The sequence below is a fragment of the Caretta caretta genome, chromosome 3, assembly GCF_965140235.1.
Source record: "Caretta caretta isolate rCarCar2 chromosome 3, rCarCar1.hap1, whole genome shotgun sequence".
In the NCBI taxonomy this organism is placed as follows: Eukaryota; Metazoa; Chordata; order Testudines; family Cheloniidae; genus Caretta; species Caretta caretta.
In genome coordinates, this window is record NC_134208.1 from 102,383,008 (window position 1) to 102,408,923 (window position 25,916).

Sequence of the window (25,916 nt, forward strand, 5' to 3'; positions counted from 1 at the left end):
CAGTAGTTTTGGGGTTCCCCCTTAACCCCAAATCTATTCAATTCATCAGATTCCATCACTCCATAGACATGTATGGCTCAAGTGTAATCTCAAAGGTAGACAGAGATTTGCCCCCAATCCTGAATGCTGCATTTTAACAGCTCAGAATCTGGGGTGTTTGAAATCTATATCTCAGAGTTCAGTACAAGTGGCTTTGGTATTTACATCTCCTCCAGTGTTTAGTTTTGTTAATAGTAGATTACTACAGCATTTGTACCTTCCTACTAGGTGAATTTATTTTACAGCATGACTTGCCTTTAAGATTTCTTTTTTCCAGTTTAAAAGCTATAATTTGATATTTTTTTTTGAGTAATAAACCTTCTGTTGTTGTTTGCATTGTTGTTGCAGCCATGTTGGTTCCAGGATATTAGAGAGACAAGGTGGGTGAGGCAATATCTTTTAATGAACCAACTTCTGTTGAAAGAGACAAGCGTTTGAGCTACACAGAGCTCTTCTCCAGGTCTTGGAAGGGCTCTCAAAGTGTCACAGCTAAATACAAAAGTATGGAACAGACTGTTTAGCATCAGTAGTTAGCATATAGTCTAAAGGGTCCATTAATGTGAAGTAGCTCATTAACACCCTGCTCATAGGTCAAAAAGGTGGAGTAGTGGGTTACAGATTGTTGTAATACACCATAATTCCCATGCCTTTATTAAAACCATGATTTTAGTGTCTAGCAAAGTTATGAATTTAAGAATGTTCTGTCTTTTGAAGGTGCTGTCCAGTTTTCCTTTGAGGAGGAGGACGACAACTGAGAAGTCAGATATGAATAGGGTGACCAGATGTCCTGATTTTATAGGGACAGTCCCGATATTTGGGGCTTTGCCTGATTTAGGCACCTATTATCCCCCAGTCAATTTTTCACACGTGCTGTCTGGTCACCTTGGCTATGAAGTGATTGTTTTGTGAGAAGTGTCCGCCCATTGGTGATATGGTTTTTGTCTTTTGTCATTTTTGTTTGTGAGTTCATTTGAGAAAATAATGACTGTCTGGTTATGAGTGGTTATTGGGGAATATAGTGCACTCGATGAGGTACACCACATGTTGTGACTGATATGGATGTGTAGGACCCATGGATCTGGAAGGCTGCACTGTGGGGGGTATTGATCATTGTAGCCATAGAGATGTGTCTTCAAGTTTTGCTTCTGTTGTTATGGCAGGATCTGGTGCCATTTGGAGTTGGTGGGTTCTGGTGTGTGGAGAGCTTACTTCAGATGACCTTGGAGAGATGAGGGGTTGTTTCAAGGCCAAAAAATAGGATTCAGGAAATATTTCTTTCAGGATGAGGTCCTCACAAAGTATGGGTTATAATTATTTAATGATACCCCATAGGGGTTCCAGTATGGGGCAATTGGTAACTTAAATCTGTCACAACCTATCTGCCTGGGGTGTCAGGTGATCAGGCTGAGGCCGCAGAATCGTTCGGGAAGGAGATGAAGGAGCACACTAAGTGACTAAAATTTTAAAGCTTTATTAATAAAATAAAGTAAAATAACAGCAGAGAGTGCTGGGGGTTCTCCACGTCACTCAGAGGAAGGAAGAAAGTATTAGTGCCCCAAGCCCTAACCCACTTTCATACTCACACACGTACTACCCAAAGCTGGCCAAGCCGGAGTGTAATGTAAGAAGGGGGGAGGGGGGAAGGGTGGACAGGAGTTCTGTCCTGTGTATTGATTGTCCAGGGTCCGCTGTTGATCTCCAACCTGCCCTGGCTCTTGGGAGGATTTTTAAGCCCTTGGTTCTTCTGGGGGCATTCTGTTCAGGGACCTCTGTTCCCCATGCTCTTTGTACCAGACCAAACCAGCTTTTGCAGCTTCCTTGGCTTTCCCAAAACACTTACCGACTTCAGGGATGTGAGGACAGTTATTTTTCACTTGCTGACCTTCGCCATCTCACTCATTTTCGCAGCCCCTGCAATTTTGTTCAGCAGGTCTCCTTTTTCCACAGCTGGTCAGGGTTGGAATCTCAGCCCCCTGTCTTTCTTGGCAGGTAGAAGAGAATTTGTTGTGTGCAGTGACCTTGGGCTGGAGTCGTCAAGTAAACTTTGGGTTTAGCTGGAACATTGAGTTAACCTTCTCCTTTCTCCTCCCCACCTCCCCTTTTGGCCTCTCAACCTGCAAAGAAATTTTTCACTCCACATTCATACTTTGCCCTTCCCAAGATCCTTTCCTTTACATATAATAGCATTAGCAATATATAGAACCCTTGTGCTTCCCCAGGGGACTCCCTGAGTGGGGGGGGGGCAGTTCTATTGTGACAAGGTGACAACTAGGGTCGTGCAGAGACTGTTTTATTTCCATATTGAAGAAGATTCTCAGGGTGTTTGGGGGGCCTGTTCCCTGATGCAATCTATGTCTCTGGTGGAACGTCCTTGTCTGGTGAAGGCAGTTTTAAGTGTCATAAGATATGGATCCCGGACTTTCTCTTCAAAGCATATTCTGTGATATCTGAGTGCCTGACTGTAGATAGATTTCTTGGTGTGTTTTGGGTAGTTACTGAATCTGTGAAGACAAGCGTGGTGATCCGTGGGTTTCTTGTACACAGTTTTCTGTAGGGATCCATTGTTTAAGCTGATTGTGCTGTCCAGGAAGTTGATGCTGGTGAGGGAGTGTTCTAGAGAGAGTTTGGTGGATGGGTGGTGGCTTGTTGAAGTTGTGGTGGAAATCTCTGAGGGAGTTTAGATGAAAATGCTATCCATGGATCTCTGGTACATCATTGGTTTCATGGTGCATTTGTCCAGAAATTTTCTCTCAAGGTGACCCATGAACAGGTTGGCATATTGGGGAGCCATCCTAGTACCCATGGCTGTTCCCATGGTTTGAACAAACTGTTTGTTGTTGAATTTGAAATTGTTATGGGTGAGGATGAAATGGAGAAGTTTGGTGATGTGTTTGGGGTGAATATCTGAGTGTTTATGGTCTTGTAGATATTTGGAGGTAGGCAGTGATGCCTTCATTGTGAGAAATGTTGGTATAGAGGGGGTGACATTCATGGTGGTAAGGATGGTGTTTTGAGGGAGCTTGTTAACGTTGCAGAGTTTTTGCAGGAAGTCTCTTGTGTCCTGGATGAAGCTGACCTTTTGTGTGGTGAGTGGTTTGAGGATGGTTTGTATGAGTCTGGATATTCCTTCAATAAGAGTGCCATGGCTAGGTATGATTGGTCTGCCTGGGTTCCCTTGTTTGTATACCACAGCAAGCATGTAGAAGATCCCTGGGGTGGTTTTGTGCAGGACGAAGTTGTAGAGTTTCTCTTGGAGTTGCTTGAGGAAGGATTTGATTGTATCTTTAAATTCCTGGGTGAATTGTGGTGTGGGGTCTTCTCTGAGTTTGTTATAGTAGGCATTGTTGGAAAGTTGTCAGTTAACCTCACTGATGTGGTCATCATGGTTGAGAATTACGACAATACTCGCTTTGTCTGCACGTTTGATCATTATCTAGTGGTTGGATTTCAGGGACTGTACAGCTACCCTCTTGGCAGTGGAAAGATTGTGCTGGATATGATGTTTGTTAAGGATTTCACAGTCTATTTTTTTCCTGAAGCAGAAAAAGTGTGGTTTTGTCCAATGTGGGGTGTCCAGTAGTGTTCCCTCTAATTTTTCCCACATATATGTGGAATGAATTTTGTTATGTGCACCATCACCTCCATATTGGTGCACATAACAAAATTAATGTGGCAGGAGGTGGAGCCAAGGGGTTCAGAGTGTGGGAGGGGGCTCAGGCAGAGGGTTGAGGTGCAGGGGAGGAGAGCTCCAGCTAAGGGTGGGGGGATGGTGACAAGGGGCTCAGGGCTTGGGCAGAGGGTTGGGGATGAGGGCTTTGGGGTGCATGCTGCCCCAGGGCTATAGGAAGGAGAGAGAGAGAGAGAGGACCCCCCCCCCAGTGTTCTCTCTCCGCTGCAGCACCTGGGTTCAGGGGGGAGAAGAGGTGCCTCTCCCTGCTGTGGCAGCTCCGAGGCTGGGGCCACGGGATAGGTGCCTCTTCCCCATCCGCGTCAGGTCTGGGCCGGTCTGGGTTGCGGCCGGGGTGCCTCTCCCACCCACAGCTGCAACAGGTCCGGGGCGGGGACACCTCTCCCCCTGCCGCAGCAAGTCCAGGGCTGGGACCAGGGGATAGGTGCCTCTTCCCCATCCACGGCAGGTCCGGGCTGAGGGAGGGGAGAAGGAGGAGGGGCACCTCTCCCCCAGCCACAGCAGGTCCGGGGTGGGGCTGGGCTAGGGGCAGCAGGGAAAGGTGCCTCTCCCCACCCCAGCAGGTCCAGGGATGGGATGGGAGAGAGATGCATGTTTGCGCAGCTTAGAGGAAACTTAAGTGTCCAGTCAGATGATTCTTTTTTTCTTATGACTGTGGGTGGGGATGTAATAGTGGTGGGTGATTTTGTCACTGTTGTGAAAGAATACTTGGAAGCAGTCAATGGAAGAGTTATTATCATTTTCCCACGTTAGTACGGTATCAGGGTCTGTGGTGGGGCAGAAGTTTGGTCCCTTGTAAAGAACAGATAATTCAGCTGCAATTAGGGGTACTCTTGATAAATTGATGATGTTGGGTTGTCATACCTGCACGAGGAAATAAGGAAATCGATCAACAGAGCCAGACGTGTACCCAGAAGCCTCCTATTGCAAGACAAGCCCAAGAAAGAAACCAACAGAACTCCACTGGCCATCACATACAGTCCTCAGCTAAAACCTCTCCAACGTACCATCAGTGATCTACAACCAATCCTGGACAACAACCCTGCACTTTCACAGGCCTTGGGAGGCAGGCCAGTCCTCGCCCACAGACAACCTGAAGCATATTCTCACCAGCAATGACACACCGCACCATAGTAACTCTAATTCAGGAATCAATCCATGCAACAAACCTCGATGCCAACTCTGCCCACATATCTACACCAGCGACGCCATCACAGGACCTAACCAGATCAGCCACGCCATCACCGGTTCATTCACCTGCACGTCCACCAATGTAATATACGCCATCATGTGCCAGCAATGCCCCTCTGCTATGTACATCGGCCAAACTGGACAGTCCCTACATAGAAGGATAAAGGGACACAAATCAGATATTAGGAATGGCAATATACAAAAACCTGTAGGAGAACACTTCAATCTCCCTAGACACACAATAGCAGATTTAAAGATAGTCATCCTGCAGCAAAAAAAGCCTCAGGACCAGACTTTAAAGAGAAACTGCTGAGCTTCAGTTCATTTGCAAATTTGATACCGTCAGCTCAGGATTAAACAAAGACTGTGGATGGCTAGCCAACTACAAATGCAGTTTCTCCTCCCTTGGTGTTCACACCTCAACTGCTGGAAGAGGCCTCATCCTCTCTGATTGAGCAAACCTCGTTATCCCTAGCCTGATTCTTGCCTGCATATTTATACCTGCCTCTGGAAATTTTCACTATGTGCATCTGATGAAGTGGGTATTCACCCACAAAAGCTTATGCTCCAATATGTCTGTTAGTCTATAAGATGCCACAGGACTCTTTGCCGCTTTCACTAAATAAGGACACTACACCAGAGAAGAGGATCGTATCACAGACCAGACCTCCCTAATAGCCCAAGAGAGCTTGCTCCATTACAGAGCAAACAAAAATTTTGATTGCATATACCCACTTGACAGTTACCACCCCACACCAGAGCCCGTATAGGGCATCATTAAACAATTACACACCATGCTCAATGGGAACTACATCCTGAAAAAAGTCTTTCCTGAACCCCCTCTTCTGGCCTTGAAGCAACCCCCTCCCCCCAACCTCACCAAGCTCCTCATCAGAAGCAAGCTTCCTGCAGACTAGGGCCCACCAACTCAAAATGGCACTAGACCCTGCCAGAACAACAGAAGGAATATCTCCACTGCTATAATGATAAATACTTCACCACAACACAGCTTTCAAGATCCAGTGGTCCTACACGTGCCTATCACAATGTGAGGTTTACTTCATCCAGTGCACTCAATGCCCCAACAATCAGACAATCACTATGCTGTCAAATAAACTCGCACAGAAAAGTGAAAAGACAAAAACACCATATCACACATGGGTGAACACTTTTCACAAAATTATCACTCCGTATCTGACCTCTCAGTCCTCCTCCTCAAAGGAAACCTGTGCAACACTTTCAAAAGATGAGCCTTGAGCTTAAATTCATAATGTTGCTAGACACTACGATCAAGGTCTTAATAAAGATACTGGCTTTATTACAACAATCTGTAACCCACTAACCCCACTTTTTTTTGTTCTATGACTGGAGGGGTGTTAATGGGCCACTTTACCTTGAATGGTCCCTTACAATATGTATTAATTTCTTATGCTAAAGAAGCAGTTCCACTTTGTATTTAGCTATGACACTCTGAATACCCTTCCCAGACCTGGAGAAGAGCTCTGTGTAACTCAAAAGCTTCTCTCTCTCACCAACAAAAGTTGGTCCCATAAAAGATCATCTTACCCACTTTGTCTCTGTAATATATAGAGAGATTCAGAACAGGGCATGGGAGGGAGAGGAAAGTGGTCTCAGTGATTCAACAAACAATAGAATAAGAAGTTAGAATATTGTAGAGTAGGCTTTGTTCGCTTGTCATTTGCCTTTCCCTAGTTTTATAGGCCAATGGCATGAACAATTCACAATTCTAGATTTGAAGAGCTCAGTCAATTCAAATATTCCAAGATTGCAGCTATTTCAATTAAAACCTCAAAATCTGTAAATACTCTTCTTACCCAATCACATGCACACGAACCCCCTGCCACTCACACATGCATTATCTGTTCATCTTATCCAGAGACTTTAAATGGAAAAGAATCAGGAAAATTTTGCACTTGGCAAAGTTGCAATTAAGCTTGGTTTTCAAGTTTCCTGATGGGGAAATATAATGACGACATCATTAATACATACCTAATGATTTTGTTAGCAGGCACTTTATTTCAGCAGGTCATACAAGCATACAAACAAGTTACATTATCCATCTTAATGGATAAGTGACAAGGCCGAGATAGCGTCTGCAGAACAGACTGTTGAAACAGTTTGTGTGGTTTTACAAGCAGAGGTGGAGCCAAAACAGCTTAGCCCCAAAATAAGATGCTTTTGCTTAGGACAATGTTCTGTCACAGTGACTATTATCCCAAGGACAAAGCATTTACTCATTTTATCTGACAGACAGGGGTGCATGAAAGGGAGAGTTGCAGTCACAGTTTGAATACCTTAGGGAAGGAACTTGTGCAACTGGAAAAAAATTTAAAAGAGCACTGTGGAAATCAAATTACTCTGAATGGCAAGTCAACAATATACAGTATTAAGCTTGGCTAACGCCGATGACAAGCACGTTTGTTAAAAAAATCCAATTTATTAGGACATCCATTTTAAAATATTTGAATTAAAGTAATCCATATTGCTGAAGTCATTAACCCATCTCTTGCACATTAAGATGACTCACCTTCTCTGAAATGAACAGTGACATAGTGGGATCCAGAAAGCCTAAACACGCACTTAGTGAAAGTCTAGTAAAACAGAGAAATAAAACTTTTGGCAGAGTAATGAGCATCCACAACGAGTCCTTGGTAGCGATTGCATCTGTTTTAAGAGAAGAAACGAAACTGTGTTCTTTTGGTAGCATGGGTTGTGTTTAATTTGATATGCTCATAACCCACTCTCTTGCTTCCAAGATTTGGTATTCTCCTGCTCCCACTGCTTTAAAGATGGTCACCTCATACACAGCCTCCAAAATTGGAAGATAGACAAATTAACCCGGGGGGGGGGGGGAGGGTGGAGGAGGGGAGGAAGAGAAAACAGAACTTAATTTTTCCTATTTAATGCCTTCATTTTAGATTAAAGTAATTGAGCTATTGCCTATTAAGTGAAGCAAAAATATTAAATACAGCCATTTCTCTACAGTACACCATCTGCCATTACATAAAATCAGACTAGATAATCTAATAATTCATTCTGGCCTTAAAAAGAAAAAACAAACACATTGTGCATCATAAAACCACATGTGGAAGTTCTCCCTTTTCAGGGTATTCCTAGTTCAGACATGTGCTACCAAAACAAAAAAGATTTTCAGTTGTCAAACCAAATTCATAAGTGTATTCATGGAGTTACCTGATCAGGCTTCCTGCACCTTGGATACGAACTCTAGACAAGACACATTTCAGGTGCCATTGTGATGTCTTTTCATTTCTAAGTTATGTTCCATTGCCCTGCTCCTGCGCACACTTCAATATGTGCATGATCTCAATGTGTGTACAATGAGACTGCTACTCATATGCATCATCTACAAGATCAAAACCTATGACTATTGTATAATGACTTCCACATAGCAAAATTCCAAAGCTGCATAATTCAGAGTATTTATATCCAAGCTATACACATCTTTCAAAGACAGACAAATTGTTAACCAGCATATCCCATCTAGTGGTAGTAAGCAGGATACAGACTCATATGTATGTGTAAAAAAAAAAAAAAAGAAAAAAAAGAACAGGAGTACTTGTGGCACCTTAGAGACTAACAAATTTATTTGGGCATAAGCTTTTGTGGGCTAAAGCCCACTTCATCGGATGCATAGAATGGAATATATAGTAAGAAGATATATACACACACATACAGAGAACATGAAAAGGTGGAAGTAGCCATACCTTAATTAATTAAGATGAGCTATTATCAGCAGGAGAAAAAAAGGAAAGCTTCAAAAAACAGACTCCAATTAGAAACTGCTGAGCTTGAATTAATATGCAAACTAGATACTATTAACTTGGGTTTGACTAGAGACTGGGAGTGGCTGGGTCATTGAATCATATTGAATCTATTTCCCCATGTTAAGTAGCCCACACCTTCTTGTCAACTGCCTAAATGGGCCATCTTGATTATTACTACACAATTTTTTTTCCCTCCCCTGCTGATAATAGCTCATCTTAATTAATTAAGGTATGGCTACTTCCATCTTTTCATGTTCTCTGTATGTGTGTGTGTGTGTATATAATCTTCTCACTATATGTTCTGTTCTATGCATCTGATGAAGTGGACTGTAGCCCACGAAAGCTTATGCTCAAATAAATTTGTTAGAACAGGAATACTTGTGGCACCTTAGAGACTTTTTGCGGATACAGACTAACATGGTTGCTACTCTGAAACGTGCGTATTATATATATGTGCTTTCTCTCCTGTGATTTATTAGAGTTACTTACCATCCCCTCACTTGAAGCTTTATAGAAAGCCCACAAAGTGTTTAGCCATCCTCCAAAGTTATCACGTCTCCAATGTTCCATTAGTTTTGTAGTCCAGCAATCTGGTGATGACTACCTTCTAATATTAGGCTGTTCATATTATATGGACCATTAACTTCTAGCTACCTTTTCTCCCCAGAATGCATCAGGGTTCAAAATACTGCATGCAGCTGAATTCTCTTGTATGTGTTAATTATATCTTGAATTGTGTGGAATACAATACATTGGAATCCCTTTGTCCTCGGTACTGTAAGCCTCCAACTAGCCTCAAAATGCTACTAAGCAAAGACAACTAATCATTTCCAGTCCCAAAGCCCAGAGACACATGTAGAAAAATCTCACTGCATTTCAATGCAACAGAGAAAGCTAGCATTTACAGGGATGGACAGAAAACATTTGGTTCATTCCAAGCCACATGCACCCATTATTTTTAGTTATGTTCAACAAGGACCTGATCCTGCACCATTAAAATCAGTTGCAATTTTGCATAAAAGACTTCTTATGCCTGATCCAGCTCCAGGAATCTCATACAGATAGTTACACACAAGAAGAATTAAAATATTGTACTAGAGTATGCATCTATCTATCCATCCATCTCAAATTTGAAATACTGAGCAAAGGAAGTGGGAGGAGAAGAGCCTACCGTATTTTGGTAAGAGGTACATGTTCAGAGGCACCAGGATCAGCACTACACATCCTAGCACTATGAAAGGGACTTCATAGCCAAAGGACTGATACAAAAAGCCACCTATAGGTGGGCCCAGCACCAGTCCAAGCCCTGTAAATGTTTCAAGACAGCCCTAAAGAGGGGGGAGAGAGAGAGAACAAACATCAATTTTTGGGTGCATCTGAATTCTTCAGCAACAGTCTGGAGACAAAAATCACTTCCTATGAGGAGCATTCAGTGTGATGAGGTTGGTTAGATAGAAGTGAGGCTCTGTCATTGATCAAGAGCTAGAACAAGTCACAACCATCAACAACCACCTTCACATGCAAGGACAGCAAAAGGAGTCTGAAAAGTTGTCTAGGTAAAGGAATCTGATCCTCTTATTACAGCACAGAAAGGACAGGACCAAGTATAGTTCTTACTTTTTTGGTATTAGCCACTCAAGTACTGCCTAACATACCTGGTTCCTGGGGCAAAATACCTCCATTGCTGTTTCATATACCCAGTACATCTGCAGGGATGCCAGCAATGAAGTGACTACATTTCCCAAATACAAAATTACATTAGAACCTGAAGGGGAGAACTTAGTAAGCATATTGCAATGAATCATCATTAAGTCACCTCTTTGGGGCTTGGGTGAAAGATGCCTTAAATTAAATAACTTTTCTACCTACATACAATTGGTCAAGTTCAGCCCCTGCATCTATCTAATGAAGTCCATCAAGTCACAAAATGGGTATGTTTGACCCACTAAGTCTGGTTTCTTTTATCAGATGCTACCTCAAAGAATAGGATGAAGGGGGCCTATGTGGACTTAGTCTCCATTAGTTACATCAGGGGTAGTCAACAGGCGGACCGCAGGCCAAACCCAGACCACCACATGCTTTTGAATGGACCCAAAAATCTATTTACTTATCATATGTTTTATAATTATTTTCTCTGGAGTCTGGACCGTGACCAAGAAATTTTGATTTTGACAAAAATAATTGACTACCCTTCAGTTACATTGTTGGATCAGCCTATACTTAAGCTAAGAAATGTTCCTGGGGGAAAAAAAAAGAAGAAGAAAAAGGAGAGTTGTTAGCCATAATATCCCCTGGGAAGTGATAGAACAGTGACAAGAAAACCCACATAAGGGCATGTCTAGACTAGAAAGATGTACTGCTTGCACTATATGGGTAATGCTTTCACCAGTATCATTATTCCCATGCAGGAAGGAGAAAAACTGCCCTGGTAGAAATCACCTTTACACTAGTATACCTGTGTCTACACAAAGGCTTTTGCCACTATGACTATTTTGGTTAAAAAAGGCCACCCATAATTAAAATATGGGTAAAACTTAAATGTATACCAGACTTGTGTCTCCACTTGGTCTCCTTTGAGTTAATTTGCTCACACACACCCAAAAAATTAGGATTACTTCTATCTAATTGAACAGCAGCACCAATTCCTACACCAAGTCTCCAGCCATATCCATGTCTTAGATCCCTCCTCCCATTGCTACTGGTTTGCTGTTTTTAAAGCAAGGGCACAGGATTAGTATCATGCAGGGTTTGGTCAACACTCCCTCCCTTCTGTCTACTCCTAGTGAAGCCATCACCAATGCAGCTGGACACAACAGCATAGGGCACTTCGTAACAGTCCCACTTAGGGTGGCCAGACAGCAAGTGTGAAAAATCAGGACAGGGGGTGCGAGGGTAATAGGAGTGTATATAAGGAAAAAGCCCAAAAATCAGGACTGTCCCTATAAAATCGGGACATCTGGTCACCCTAGAATGGAGGAACCTTTAGAAGAAAAAAAATCCCAGATGTGATGGTTTAACTTCTCGCTGAAGCACCTGGTTAAAGCGGATTTGATCCTTAAGCAGAAAGCTGTAGGATAAGCCAGATCATTTTCCTTTGTTGTGTGATGTCATATGACATACGGAATTCAGTTTTCATGAAGACTAGATTAAGTGGTTGCATTTTTAAAAAGCTTTCAGATTGTACGTTGTCTGTCAGTATCCTACCCATGTTTCAAAGAAGGCCGGTAAATGGATCACAAAAAGAACATAATCAAAAATCCCTCCTCAACTAATCCTCAGAAAGACATGAAGGTTTTTTTTTGTTTTTGTTTTTGTTTTAAAAAAAAACACACTCCTGCATATGTTACTGAATGAGCTCAGTTTTACATCCTCATTCCTTCCATTGTTCCAGGACTTGCATAACTTTTATTGCAGTTGAATCATGATTATTCACCTAGGGTGATATAGTTTTTTTTTAATTCAAATTAGAGACTTTTGTCAGGCTTTTTAAGTTTGAGGAGCTTATATTAGACACCTGACATGATCTGTAGGGTTACAGTGGCTGTCTGGTACGCACAATGCACAAAGATGTAGGAGAGTCATTAAAACACTTTTATTCTGGACGTTCGGCCATAATGTGTAGTTCTGTACATACCATTACTGTAGCTATGTTATTGGGAAAAGCCTTTGCAAGAATAGAAAATGAAGCTGTCACTGCTGCAGCAAAGCCCATGGCATCCATCGCTCTAACCAGAAAACACAAACCAATGAATACTAGCCCATCAGGTGCTCTGTCCAACAGACTGAAAGAACAAGGAAACAAAACAAAATGAAATAAAACAAACCAAAAAGATAATAGCTTTAAACAGTATGGTCTAGTGGTCAAAGCACAGGGCAAGTCACTTGCCCTTTGTCAAATGGGAATAACTCTTACCTATCCATCACAAAGAAAGAGCTTGAAACATTTAGACACCTAGCAGGCAATGCAGGCTCCCCCACCTCCATCAGAGTCCAAGGACAGTGTCCTGGTGAGAAGCTCAGTTCCACTTTCACTCTCAGGTGCTGTGGAAGGTGCTGTCCCAGGACCTGCTTGGGTGCTCCAGCTTTTGCACGTATTTGATATATTAGAAGCTCCAGTATCTCTAGTGTATGTCTATACTGGATTGTAAATCCATGCTAAGACTCAGGTTTGAGCCCAGACCTCCTTTAGCATCCACACACAAATATTCTGACTTGGGTCAATAAGCTCTCAGACCCCGGTCCTAGGACATGGGTGGAAAATTAACACGAGATAATATATGGAAGAGTCAATTTTGGCTTATGCCCCAATGAAATGATTATTGGGGGTAGCAGCATGTAGCTGCTAAAGGCAAAACACATGCCAGCACCCTTGTGTCACCCCCCCACTCCCAGCCGCCACATTGAATTCAAAATGGATTCCGGGAAGTGAAAACAAAAAGTTAAGCAGTTATGATGAAATTTTTTACTAAATATTCAGCCCCTCCCCTTGTGTCAAAGATGCTTTATGGAGATAAAGAGCCTTTTACTGATAGTACATAATGCCATACAAATCGGTACCATTGGACCATGCCAAGCTGGCTGTCCAATTACTCTCAGCTGTAATGGGGATGGGGGAGAATTTATAGCCCACAGGTGCCTTACTAACTGTCCAAAATGCACCTGGGGTTGTATCTACTCCAGGAGTCCTGTATTAGGAGTCCAGAAAGATGCCAGGAAAGGGGGGTGCTTTTCAGTCCCTTTTACTGAGCTATGATCCAAACAGGGGAGGGGTAAAAAGTTATTTAGGCTATGGATGCCCTATGAGGAATCCAGGCTGTCCTTGGTGTGTGTGAATAGTCTGTGGGTGCCATATAAGGAGTCCAAATTGATCTGGGGTGTCTGTATGTAACCATGGGGGCTGTAGTGTAAGCTTAAGCTGCACTGGGGTCAGTGCAGGACTGCAGGGAGCTTGCAGGGAGGCTTCACTATCTGCAAGAGAACTCAGCATCCTGTTGCTTTCCCCACAAGTTTTCCACACAATCCCATTTGCTGATGATTGCAAACTTTTCCCGCAGCACAGACTCCAAACGGGTGGTCACATTTCAGTGCAGGGCATGCTCATTAGGGCCTCCTCCGTAGGCCCTTCCACTAGTAGATGTACTGGCCAGGCACTATAAGTCTAAAATGATTAGAAAACCATAGGTAGTAAACCATGACAAGTGGTCGCCCTTCTTCCACCACAAGGGAAAAAATGGACTGGAATGTTAGAAATAATTTAAATTGATTTTGTAAATCAGACCTTATCATAACGTGATTGGTTTCTGCTCAACTCTCAACAGTATCTAAGAACCAACTTTTTCTAAGAATAAAACCCAAAGTATCATTTTTGACCTTGACTTTTGCTACAGATGAAGTCAAACTTCTTTTTGAAATACTCAGACAATAATGTGTTCTTTCATTTGTCTTGCCAGCCCTTTCACCTCTGCAGGACAGTCAGTCAACCAGGACCTTTTTAGGGGTCAGGGGAGGGGGCAGCCCTATGCGGCTACAGAGATCAAGGAGGAAGCAGGAAAGAAGAATTGATAATTGACACCCTGGATAAACCAGGTCATCAGCAGCAATACCAATGGGATGAGGACGTATGCCAGGCTGACAGAGAGAGAGGCTGCAGCACATTAGAAGAGATTGGCAGTATAGTTTCTGGAGCCGAAGCAACACTTGAGGGAGAAAAATCAAGTGCAGCAGAAAGGTTAGGGAAGCTGCTTGTGCTCAGGGCAGTGAGACTGAAGGTTCCAACCACAGTTACATCTGTACCTCCTGCTCCTGTCCCACACCCTGAGCCCCACCACGCTACTGTATCCTGCAGCCCCAGAACCCTTTGGACTATTCTGTGATCGGGTGGTACATGCTACAAGGCATGAACCCCAGTTGGAATGGGCACGTGTGCCACATTCATTCTTCCAGTCCTGTGAAGCAGCCAGTGCATACATGACACACTAGAAAAGCCAAAGAACTGGGGTGGGAGGCACTCAGGATTGGTGAAACAGAGCTGGAGTTTTTTTCTCTCGGAGTGGACAGGATTATGAGTCAGTTAGCCACCTGTCTCAGCAAGAGAAAGACCAACTTAGTGGTGCTGAACTGGTACCAACTCCCTGCCTCACCACTTTGTTAGCCACCCAAACAATCTCTGGAGAAGCTGTGCCAGCCTTTACTGTACCCTGCAGGTTAACATTGTAATCCCCACGCTCCCTAGAAGAGTGTTCCCTGTAATATCCAGATCCTGTCACTAGACACTCGCAGAAATTACCAAGTTGGCTGTCTCCAAAGAGAGTGTACTCATCAGCCTGTTTTTCAGTTCAAGATTCACACTTTACTAAGTACAAAAGCACCGAGATAAATTTATAATAAACCCAAGAATAAGCTTATTGATTAAAGCCACAGGCGTAAGTGAAACTGACTAAAATGGTGAAAGGAGAACTGGTTACAAATAAGTATAACACTTCTCAGAGACTAATCAAAACTTTTAACAGGTGGAAAGCTTTGCCTAAGCTAAGTTTCTTGCCTACAACAACCTCTCAGCATCACCAGCCTCAAGGCCAGGATCTAACTTCCATGGAAGCAAAAAGCACTGTCCATTTTGTTCCCTCAGTGATGGACAAAATGTTGTTTTATTTCCCCAAGACTCATTGTTTTGATCTCGGACACAAGACAACCTCCTGGGCTTTAAGTCTCTAACATCATCTTATGCTGATTACTCGTTTATGGTTAAGCTGATTGCTTCCCTCCCTCTCTCTGAACTTTACTCTTTTGTGTTTCTGGCTTCCCTATTTACTCTGCAGCAACGCTTCTCTTATCTAAACTAAAGATCCCTGTAGCACCCCAAAATACTGTGGGGTTTGCTCATCAAGTGGGTTACTACCAGAACAATTGTGACAAGAAAGTGGGGAAAGGGATATGCTGAACCTGTGACATATGAGGGTGGCAGCTTGGAAGTGTTGCTGGACCCAGTCTGCCAAGTCCAGGGGCATATGAGGGTGGCAGCCCAGAAGTGCTGTTCGACCCAGCCTGCTCAGGCTTACTCTATTCCGGTGCAGTACCTGTGGCATACAAGGGTGGCAGCTTGGAAGTGCTGCTTGGCCCAGGCTATTGAGCCCAAGGACATATAAGGGCCAGCTTGAGAGTGCTGATTGACCCGGTCCACTCATACTTGCTCTGTTAATGTGTGTGTGCTCATCTGATTTTGGGGCTGGAGGAACCCAGTCCTGGGGAACCTACGTCCTGCAGGATACCTCCACTGGGAGGGGACTTGCAGAAGGGAGGAATAGAGTACCATATGAAAACAAGTGACACAAGCAGTACAATAGAATTACAGAACCCCTGCCCCCCACACCCCCAGAAGAGTAACTCTAATAAATGAGCATACCCCAAAGTAATGGGCAAATCTGGTAACAAAACAGCCCCAGTAGGATTTCAATCTGTCAAAGGCACACTGAACCACCATTCTACAGCTACTGAAGGTGTAATTAACCTTTTTTGCCAGGCCTTCTGAGATCAGGGTACTGTTTCATAAGCCATAAGGGGTATGTGGAATTCCCTAGAACAACAGTAAGGACAGTTACTCTATTTTTGACCATCTCATTTGGTGGGAATAGTGTCCCAGCCTGTCCATGAAGATAAAGTCCTGTTCTGCAGAAAACCTCGGCACCATGTACTTTGCTGGAACAGCCCACATTAGCACCCATGAATTAGCCTCCGTGGTCAACCAGGGCCTCCATAATGATTGGGTTGTATCACTTGTAGTTTATGCACTCATGCTCCTTGGGGAGAGCAAATTAAGGACACAGGAGTCCCATCCATACCCCAGTGCAGTTTGGAAAGCCCAATCTCTCAAAATTATTTCAGGGACTTCGTTTATGCCCATTAACCTTTAGGTAAATCTCAGTTCCAGTTACCATGCAAACATCCACCAGCACAGCTCCCAACATTGACTTGCCAACACCAAACTGGTTAGCCATGGATCAGTAGCAGTCAGGGGCAGCCTTCTTTCAGATGACTATAGCAACCTTGCTCTTGACCAGCCTGGCCTCCCTCACATGTGTCCTGATGCTGAAGTGTCAGGGCAAGCTGATGACAAAGCTCCAGAAACATCTGCTTCTTCATGTGAAAGTTCTGGAGCCACTGCTGGGCATCCCAGGTCCACATGATCTGATCCCATTAGTCGTTCTCATGGCCCTGCTCCAGAAGCACCAGTCAACACATGGGGAAAATCTGCAGTTATAGCAAGAATCATGAACAGCACCCACCATCTGGAGTCTGCTACATCTGTATTCCTTTCTGAGAAGTGCCTCCAGTAGGACCAAAAAAATCACTATTAAAATAACCACCAGTGTCTCATGGACACTCTACTGTTTTCTGAAATGGGAGGGAAAGTGCAAGTTAGACAAGTTCTTCCAACAGTGCTTCACCCATGGTTATGGCTCTGGTTCTTGGGAGGGGGTGTAGACCCAAAGATGACTCAGCTGGATGCGTTGGCAGGCTGAGACAACTTCCAGTCGAGCGCTGTAGGATGGACAGTCAAGTTTCCCCACAATACACAGTGAAACAAGGCCTAGAATGGCTACAGCTAGAGGCTACACTAGGAAGCCTGGAATATGCCCCAAGAATAAGGTTTGACTGGGGTCAGCATAGCACAGTATGGATGCGTCAGCATGATTGCGAGACCCAGGTCCAGAAATGATAAACTCAGGTTCCCTATGCAGTGTGGATGCAAAACAAAGATACCAAGTCTGCAGACTCAGATTCCACAGACCCAGGATGATAATGCACTGTAGACATACCTCTAGCAGGACCGGCTCTAGGCACCGGCAAAGCAAGCACGTGCTTGGGGCGGCACATTTCCAGGGGCGGCGTTCCAGCCATCCATTTTTTCGGGGCAGTTGCGCTCTCGGAGCTGCGTCATTTAGACGAGGCGAGGGCACCGTGCTCCTGGCTGCAGTGGGAAGGGGAAGCCCCAGCCCTGGGATGCTGAGCTGCCAGGGCCCTGCCGCTACCTGGGGAGGAGAGAGCGAGTCCTGCCGGGGAGCCGGGGCTGCATCACCTCATCTGTGCACTGGCTGCTGTGCTGCCTTGTGCCTCCCCTTATATTGGGGCTTCTCTGCGCAGCCAGGCAGGGGAGGGGGGGAAGCCCCTGCAGGCGCTGGGAGAAGGTGACGTCACTCCCTCCGCTTCCAGCGCCGCCTGCAAGCCCCAGCCCCACCTGAGCTTGGGGCAGCAAAAAAAAAAAAAAAAAAAAAAAACACACACCCATAGAGCCGGCCCTGATCCCTAGTGCCTGGACAGGAAAAGGAGAGCTCTGCCTGCTGCTGGGAAGGGGAGGGAAACAGTCTCTAGCCCTCCTCCAACTCCCCTGCCCCGCTTTGGGGGCAGAGGGCCAGCACAGCATCCTTCTTCCCTGTGAAGAACTCCAGTGCCTTCCTCCGATACTCCTCATAGTTCTGACAAGCAACTTCCCCACAAAGCTGAACTTGATTTCACAGTTTCACAGCTGCCCAATGGGGAATAGACACTTTATTTTTAAAAAGCCTACACATTGCACAAGTTGGTGCCTTAGCTCCTACAATGGCAAACAGGCAAAGTTTCCAATTTCCAAATGCATTTAAAACAATTGAAAAATCCCCTTTTGTAAGCTAGATTTTGTATGCACTTATTACCATACTTACTTGAGGTTTTTCCAATAACTAAACAGCAAATTGCATTTATGGCGCCTTCCAGACAAGGGTCTCAGTCCTAAACAAGCCTTATAGCCCTAGGAGTTAGGTAAGTATTATTCCCACTTTACAGAAGAGGAAAACTAAGAAAGAGAAGTTAAGTCATCAGCCCAATGTCAGAAACAGAACTGAAGTCTTTTGACTCCTATCCCTGAGTTTTAACAGTAAGACCATCTGTTTTTTGTAGAATTAACAACACAATGCAAATTTCACACTACAAATAAGATGCAAGAAAACACACTCACCCAAACAGAATTGTAACACATCCTGAGACAAACATCCCAGCTACAAACATGAATTTGGCTCCAATTTGTACAAGCTGCAATTGGTGAAGAATAAATATTACATTTTAATTATCTCCAGTCCATTTTTATCAAGGAAATTTGGGGAGTTTTGTTATGAAATAAAAAACACTGTGTACATTCTAGAAAAAGATCACTGACTCCCCCCACATTTAACTTGTAACCAAACCATTTAGAGTATTTTTAGGTTAAGTGATTTAACCTACTTTTTCCCAACAGTAAGTCACTGGTAGAGCTAACACTCTCACAGCCATTTGCTGTAGCCTCTATACAGTGGCAGAATGCCCCAGCATTCTTATACCAATTCGATGGAGTGACTCACATACATCCAGCATTGCCTATAGTAGGCAGTAATGGTGCTATTAAGGTACATGATGGAAACGGCCATTTTAGTCAGCTCCTTCTTTGCTCATCTATCTAACAGACTAGAAGCTAATCCAAGACAACAGGGTATGCAGTACAGGGCATATAATCTCCAAAAGGCAGTAAACACAGGATCTGTGGAAGACTAATTATTCAGGGAAAAGATCATTCTGTCATAGAAGCCAATTTTAAAAGAAACTAGTGACCATCTCTGAGGTAGGGAACGCACCTCACTTCTCCCCATTTTCAGAAATGCCAGAGGCAAGACAGCATGGCCTGCTTTCACTACAGTCTCTACCAGCTAGGAAATGGATGGCTGAGGGCATAGCCTATGGCCAGGTCACCTTCAACAATATAACCCTGTGGGACTTCTAATTGCATTCTAACCCTCCCTTAGCATGAGCAGATATTTCAGTTTCTTTGGATTGTTTGGGTCTAGAGAACCAATTCCTGTACTGCAGCCTGTTTTCCTGAAGCCAGTGGTTTGTCCTGCTTTCAGTGAAACCCTGAGATGTCTGATCACTGATATAGGCTACTCACTTGTCTCTTCCATTAGTAATGAATTGTGCATTTCACACAGCAGCACCCCCAGTGGAGGCCTCTCAGCTGCTCCACAGCCCCCACTCACTTACCTTGCAGTTGAGAAGTCACATGCACTCCTAAATATTGTCAAGATACATAAAGACTACAACTCCAATCAAAGCTACCTGTGGGGCAACCTCGTGGCTCAGCAAGAGGAATATTTTCAGCCTTTGTGAAAGCACTTGGAGAAGTGTAACTTATGTGGGGGGAGGTAGCAGAAGAGAGAGACGGATGTAGACTGATGGAAAGGAGCGAGAAAGAAGGTAAACTTAGAACTGGTCAGGAGGTGGGTAGAAGAAAATGAATGCAATAATGTAAATATATTAGCAGTGCTGAGAAAACAGCCAGATGCCTCTTTTTCCTCCTCTACATTACCAGTCTATCGGGGTGAAAGTAAAATTGAACTCCGACTGGTACGGTATCGCCCCAGAAGGGGTGGAGGCCTCAGGCAGAAGGGGTGGGGCTGGAGGTCAGCATCCCCCAGCCAGCCCATCTGCACTGCCTGGCTCACGCCACCCGGAGCTCCAGCAGGGATTTAAAAGGGTCCAGGGTGGCGGCCGGAGCCCCAGGCCCTTTTAACTCGCCGGCCCCAGGGCAGCTGCTCCTTTCACTCCCTGTTGGCAGCCCGGGGAGGGGCAAAAGGGGCAACGACATTAAAATGCTGTTGCGGCAGCACTTAAGTAGACCCCTTAAAGCGCTGTCGTGGCAAAGTCAGCTGTACAGACCGGTACTGGTGGCCACTTTTACAGCAACCCATACTGCCTTACTTTCACCCCTGTGGTCTGTTGTAAGGGCTTTTATTCTTTTTCTTGTAGATTGAAGGGACTTTACATTGGAAACACTAGAGGTCTAATGACACTTTTATTGAAAAGATTTTCAAGTACTATCCCCCTATCCCCCCCCACACACACACAGTCCACCCTCCCCCCCCCCCCCCAAAAAAAAGGAAGGGGCAAAAGATAACACACTCTTAACACTAAAAAAAGTGTAGTTAGGGCCTTAAAGCAGCCTGTACACTAAACTTAAGAACTATATTTGATAGCCATATTTAAGGTAAGAACCTAGAAGACATTTTCCAGCTTTAAAATGTTTTCTTGCAAGGTTTAGCTCCATGCCCACTGACTGGCCAGACTGTAATCACTGCAGTGAGGGGGTGGGGGTGGGAGGAGTGTCAATTTTGAAAGAGACTAACAAGGGGTTTCTCAAATCTTTGAGTACTAGTCACGAAGAGAGGCAAAATTGAAATTAAAAGAAGATACTTCAAAAAAAGTTCTCCTGTCCACTTTTTTTTTTTGATTACAGCATATTCTGGCCACAGGTTTGACTAGGGCAGTTAACTCACAAATGAATTGCGATTAATCACACTTTTAAACTGCACTGTTAAACAGAAGACTAATTGAAATTTATTAACTATTTTGGAATTTTTTTTGTATTATAGTCTGTGTTGTAATTGAAATCTAAGTGTATATTATTTTTATTACAAATATTTGCACTGTAAAAATTATAAACAAAAGAAATAGTATTTTTTAATTCACCTCATACCAGTACTGTAGTGCAATCTCTTTACCCTGAAAGTGCAACTTACAAATGTAGATTTTTTTTGTTACATATCTGCACTCAAAGACAAAGTCCACTCAGTCCTAATTCTTGTTCAGCCAGTTGCTCGACAAACAAGCCTGTATACATTTTCAGGAAATAATGCTGCCCTCTTCTTATTTACAATGTCACCAGAAAGTGAGAACAGGCATTTGCATGGAACTCTTGTAGCCGGGTATTGCAAGGAATTTATATGCTAAACATTCATATGCCCCTTCATGCTTCAGCCACCATTCCAAAGGACATGCTTCCATGCTGATGACGCTTGGAAAAAAAAAAAGGGTTTATTAAATTTGTGACTGAACTCCTTGAGAGAGGATTGTATGCCCCCTGCTCTGTTTTACCCACATTCTGACATATTTCATGTTATAGCAGTCTCTGATGATGACCCGGCACATGTTGTTCTTTAAGGAAACTTTCACTACAGATTTCACAAAATGCAAAAGGTACCAATGTGAGATTTCTAAAGATAGCTACAGAACTTCACCCAAGGTTTAAGAACCTGAAGTGCCTTCCAAAATCTGAGCAGGATGGGGTGTGGACCATGCTTTCAGAAGTCTTAGAAGAGCAACATTCCAATGCAGAAACTACAGAACCTGAACCACCAAAAAAGAAAATCAACCTTCTGCTGATGCCATCTAACTCAGATAACAAAAATGAAAATGTGTTGGTCCGCACTGCTTTGGATTGTTATCAAGCAGAACCCGTCATCAGCATGGAAACATATCTTCTGGAATGGTGGTTGAAGCATAAAGTGACACATGAATCTTTACTGAATCTGGCACGTAAATATCTTGTGATGCTGGCTACAATAGTGCCCTGAGAACACCTGTTCTCACTTTCAGGTGACACTGTAAACAAGAAGCGGGAAGCGTTATCTCCTGCAAATGTAAACAAACTTGTTTGTCTGAGTGATTGGCTGAACAAGAAGCAGGGCTGAGTGGACTTGCAAGCTCTAAAATTTTAGATTGGTTTTGTTTTTGTATGCATTTGTTTTGTACATAATTCTACATTTGTAAGTTCAACTTTCATGATAAAGAGTTTGCACTACAGTACTTGTATTAGGTGAATTGAAAAATACTAATTTCTATCTTATGGTGCAAATACTTGTAATCAGAAATAAATATAAAGTGAGAACTGTACACTTAATATTCTGTGTTGTAATTGAAATCAATTTGAAAATGTAGAAAAATCTAAAAATATTTAAATAAAAAAGTATTCTATTGTTGAACAGTGCAATTAATCATGATTTATTTTTTTAATCGCTTGACAGTCCTAGTTTTGACCTCTTCTCCTGGGAGGTCTGTCTCAGAGAACAAAGCACACAAACTATTGCTTCTAACCCAGCTGGCTGAATGTGCCGTCAGAGAGAAAGCTGCCTTCTTTTTAAAAAAAAAAGAAAAAAAAAACAGCAGCTTCTCTACTGTAGAGTGCTTGCTGATGATCAGCAGAGTAACTTAGTCTCATGCTGCTGGTTGTCTTCCTAATTTCTAGCTGAATTTACAGGTGTCCAGACTCTTCATTGAAAGGAAGAGCGCAGATGTCTGTAAAAGCAATTGGAAAATAGGAAGACAAAATAAATATGTTTACTAGAGTATGGAATGAGTCTCAGAGTGCCCATAATTAGTTTTTCCTGACCACTAAACACCCGGGAATGGGTGACAGCGGATGGATTACTTGATGATTACCTGTTCTGTTCATTTCCTCTGAAGCACCTGGCATTGACCACTGTTGAAAGACAGGATACTGGGCTAGATGGACCTTTGGGCTACCCCAGTATGGCCATTATTATGTTTACATATCTTTTCACTTGCTTAAAAGAGCAAACATATATGTCAGCAGTCACAAATTGGTTTATCTGGACCAGACTCTGAGTAAGGTTGTTAGGTCCTATTCCATAAGGAAGTCAGTACTGAAAACTGTAGAAATACTTACATAATTGCCTACTATTAAAGAAGTCAAGAAATTAGATAAAGCAAAGCATCCAAAAATCAGTCCAACGACTGTGTCACTGGCACCCTTTTTTTCTGCCTGTAAAAGGAAACACCATGACAGCCAGACTTAGGAGAGAGACCTCAGTACACAAAGAAAAATGTTAGCATTAAGTAAAATACTTTTAATCAAGTCTTTCATCTTCATCCTTCTTACATTGTACCTGCCAGTATGGTCATAAAGCATTTTCTCTTTTAAAGAATGGGAGATTCAGCAGTAACTCGACAACAATTTAAAATTGCACCACAATTCAGTATTTCTATAGTCAGGAGCAGAAGCAGCATCTATTCCACGTGGAAGCAGGTGTGAAGGAAGGAAATTCTAAGTTGCTTTGTTGCACTACAGGTCAGCTAATTGGACCTTACTCAGGGACAGAACGCATTCCCTAAGTCCGTACGCAGGTGGAACCTGGTGTGCACAGACCTCATCCCCCCTGCAAGGAAGTGGCAAATGAAGGAATCTGCCGTCTCCACAGCCTGGTTCCTGTACCCCCACATCCCGGGCTGCCACAGAGGACACCCTGCAAATTTTGGATCCATGCAGAGGAAGGGTGTGGAGTGGGCAGGGGGAAAGATGACAACATCTCCCCACTGGCCTTATAGAAATTACCTGGGAAGAAGTAATATGTTCTGTAACTGTACTTTTCCTTTCCGCTAGAACTACACTGCCAGGGGGGAAGAACCAGAGTGACTCCAGCACTGGAACAGAGGTACAAGGCCTCTGCGCAGAGAGCACTGGCCTCTCAGATCCTGGTGGCTATGCAGCCTCTGGGGGCAAGCTTTGAAGATCACTCCATCAGGCAGGTGAGTGGAACACTGAAATGTTCCAGGAGAAAACCCTTAGCCCTCTCTTGTAGGCATTGCCCCAAGGCCTGCCTCTCTCTTTCTCTGAGCAATTGCTTACTCTGATGTGTCATGGGGCTCTACATGCATTTATTTATTTTTCTCAGCTTGCACATTAAGTTTGCTCAGTTTAATATGACAATAAAGGTGGTTTTCCTATCTGCCAGCCAGGCAAATTTTAGCCTGGGAAAGACTGAGGGGGAAGTCATAAGTGGATGGGGGAGGGGAGGGAAGAGTGATATCCAGAGGATAAGGCATTGGAATGGGAGTCAGAAGACCTGGGTTTTATTCCTGGTTTTCCTACTGACCTGCTATGTGAGGCAGGGCAAATCACTTCACCTCTCTACGATTTAGCTGCCTCAGTTAAAATAGGCTGCAAGTGCTTTGGGACAGGAACTGTCTCTTACAGCGCCTGGCACAATAGGGGCTTGGGCTCACATGTAGCCCTAGTGGTGATGCTGCAATATAAATGATTATTTAAAGTAGAAGTAACTTAAAAAGATCTACAAAATATGCAAGTAATTTGAATAATAGTTTGCAGAGCTGTATATTGTTTACCTCTCTTGGAAAAAAGGGCCCCAGGATTGAATAGCAAATCATCGAACTGAAGTTCAAACAAGCTGTTGCTGCCATTGTGAAGAGCTGATCTCTGGTAAACCTGCTTGACTCTTCACTGGGAACTTCTGGTCTGCCATTTTCTAAAACTATAAATATTTGTATTAGGCTCTGATAAACTGGGACACAATTTCAAGCTGTCTGTTTACAAGAGATGTGCCCTCCAGGAATTTGGAATTAGTAACCTAAACCCATGGGTCAGGAAAAGGTAATTGATGTTCTGCCATTAAGAGCCCTAAAACCCACCATTTCTGAATATATTACTGCACCGTTTTACAAGGCAGTGTCTACTCTGCACAGCTTACAAGCCTTGGTGCAGCTGTAAGGTAAGCAGTGTAGCCACTCTTCTTGACAAAATAAAACCACCCCACAACGAGGTGTTTTTTTCCCACACCCCTGAGAGTAGGGTGACCAGACAGCAAATGTGAAAAATCAGGACAGGGGAGGTGTGTGCGGGGGGTGGGGTGTAATAGAAGCCTATATAAGAAAAAGACCCAAAAAATCGGGACATGTGGTCACCCTACCTGAGGGACAATAGTTTTAATGAGAAAAGCGCAGTGTAGACATAGCTTAAGTGAAACCCTTCCCACAACTCTGCAAGCTGACCTGTATAGCCTCTTGCACCCAGGGTCCCCTTAACTTCTGAGAGTCTCCCAGTCTCTTTCTGCATTGAGCAGCTTGCAGCATCAATTATATATATAAAAAAATCTTGCCACTGTGACTCACACATAGCTCCACTGAAGTTAAGTGGATTACTTGTGGGAGTGAGAACTTCCCATCTGAGTAGTGGCTGCCTGATCAGACCCCAGGGTACCTTTAAGTGAACTGTCAACTTCTAGCATATAAAGTTGCAGTAGTTTGTCTGCACAGTATTAATGTGCTATAAAAAGGTCTATAGCTCATCCCTCACATACACTTTGTTTCTGGGTCTCTGGGCTGTAAAACAATCAGCTTACAAATAAAGATGTAAGAAACATTTAAGATACAAAAAGAACAGGAGTATTTGTGGCACCTTAGAGACTAACATTTATTTGAGCATAAGCTTTTGTGGGCTACAGCCCACTTCATCAGATGCCTAGAATGGAAGATATTTATATATACAGAGAACATGAAAAGGTGGAAGGAGCCATACCAACTGTAAGAGGCTAATTAAT

The 25,916-nt window shown here is 43.5% G+C and overlaps 1 protein-coding gene across 2 annotated transcripts in view; it reads right to left on the minus strand.

Annotated features, from left to right (window-relative positions):
• The window catches only part of LOC125634158 (MFS-type transporter SLC18B1), a 39,900-nt gene that overhangs the window by 12,595 nt on the left and 1,389 nt on the right, over positions 1–25,916 (minus strand). For both annotated transcript variants that reach the window (XM_048844523.2, XM_048844521.2), the window contains exons 2-7: positions 24,706–24,851; positions 23,249–23,344; positions 18,716–18,789; positions 12,359–12,506; positions 9,896–10,052; positions 7,467–7,603 (exon numbers count right to left, since the gene is read on the minus strand). In XM_048844523.2, the coding sequence (XP_048700480.2) occupies positions 7,467–7,603; positions 9,896–10,052; positions 12,359–12,506; positions 18,716–18,789; positions 23,249–23,344; positions 24,706–24,851 (758 nt within the window). The remainder of the gene's footprint in view (positions 1–7,466; positions 7,604–9,895; positions 10,053–12,358; positions 12,507–18,715; positions 18,790–23,248; positions 23,345–24,705; positions 24,852–25,916) is intronic.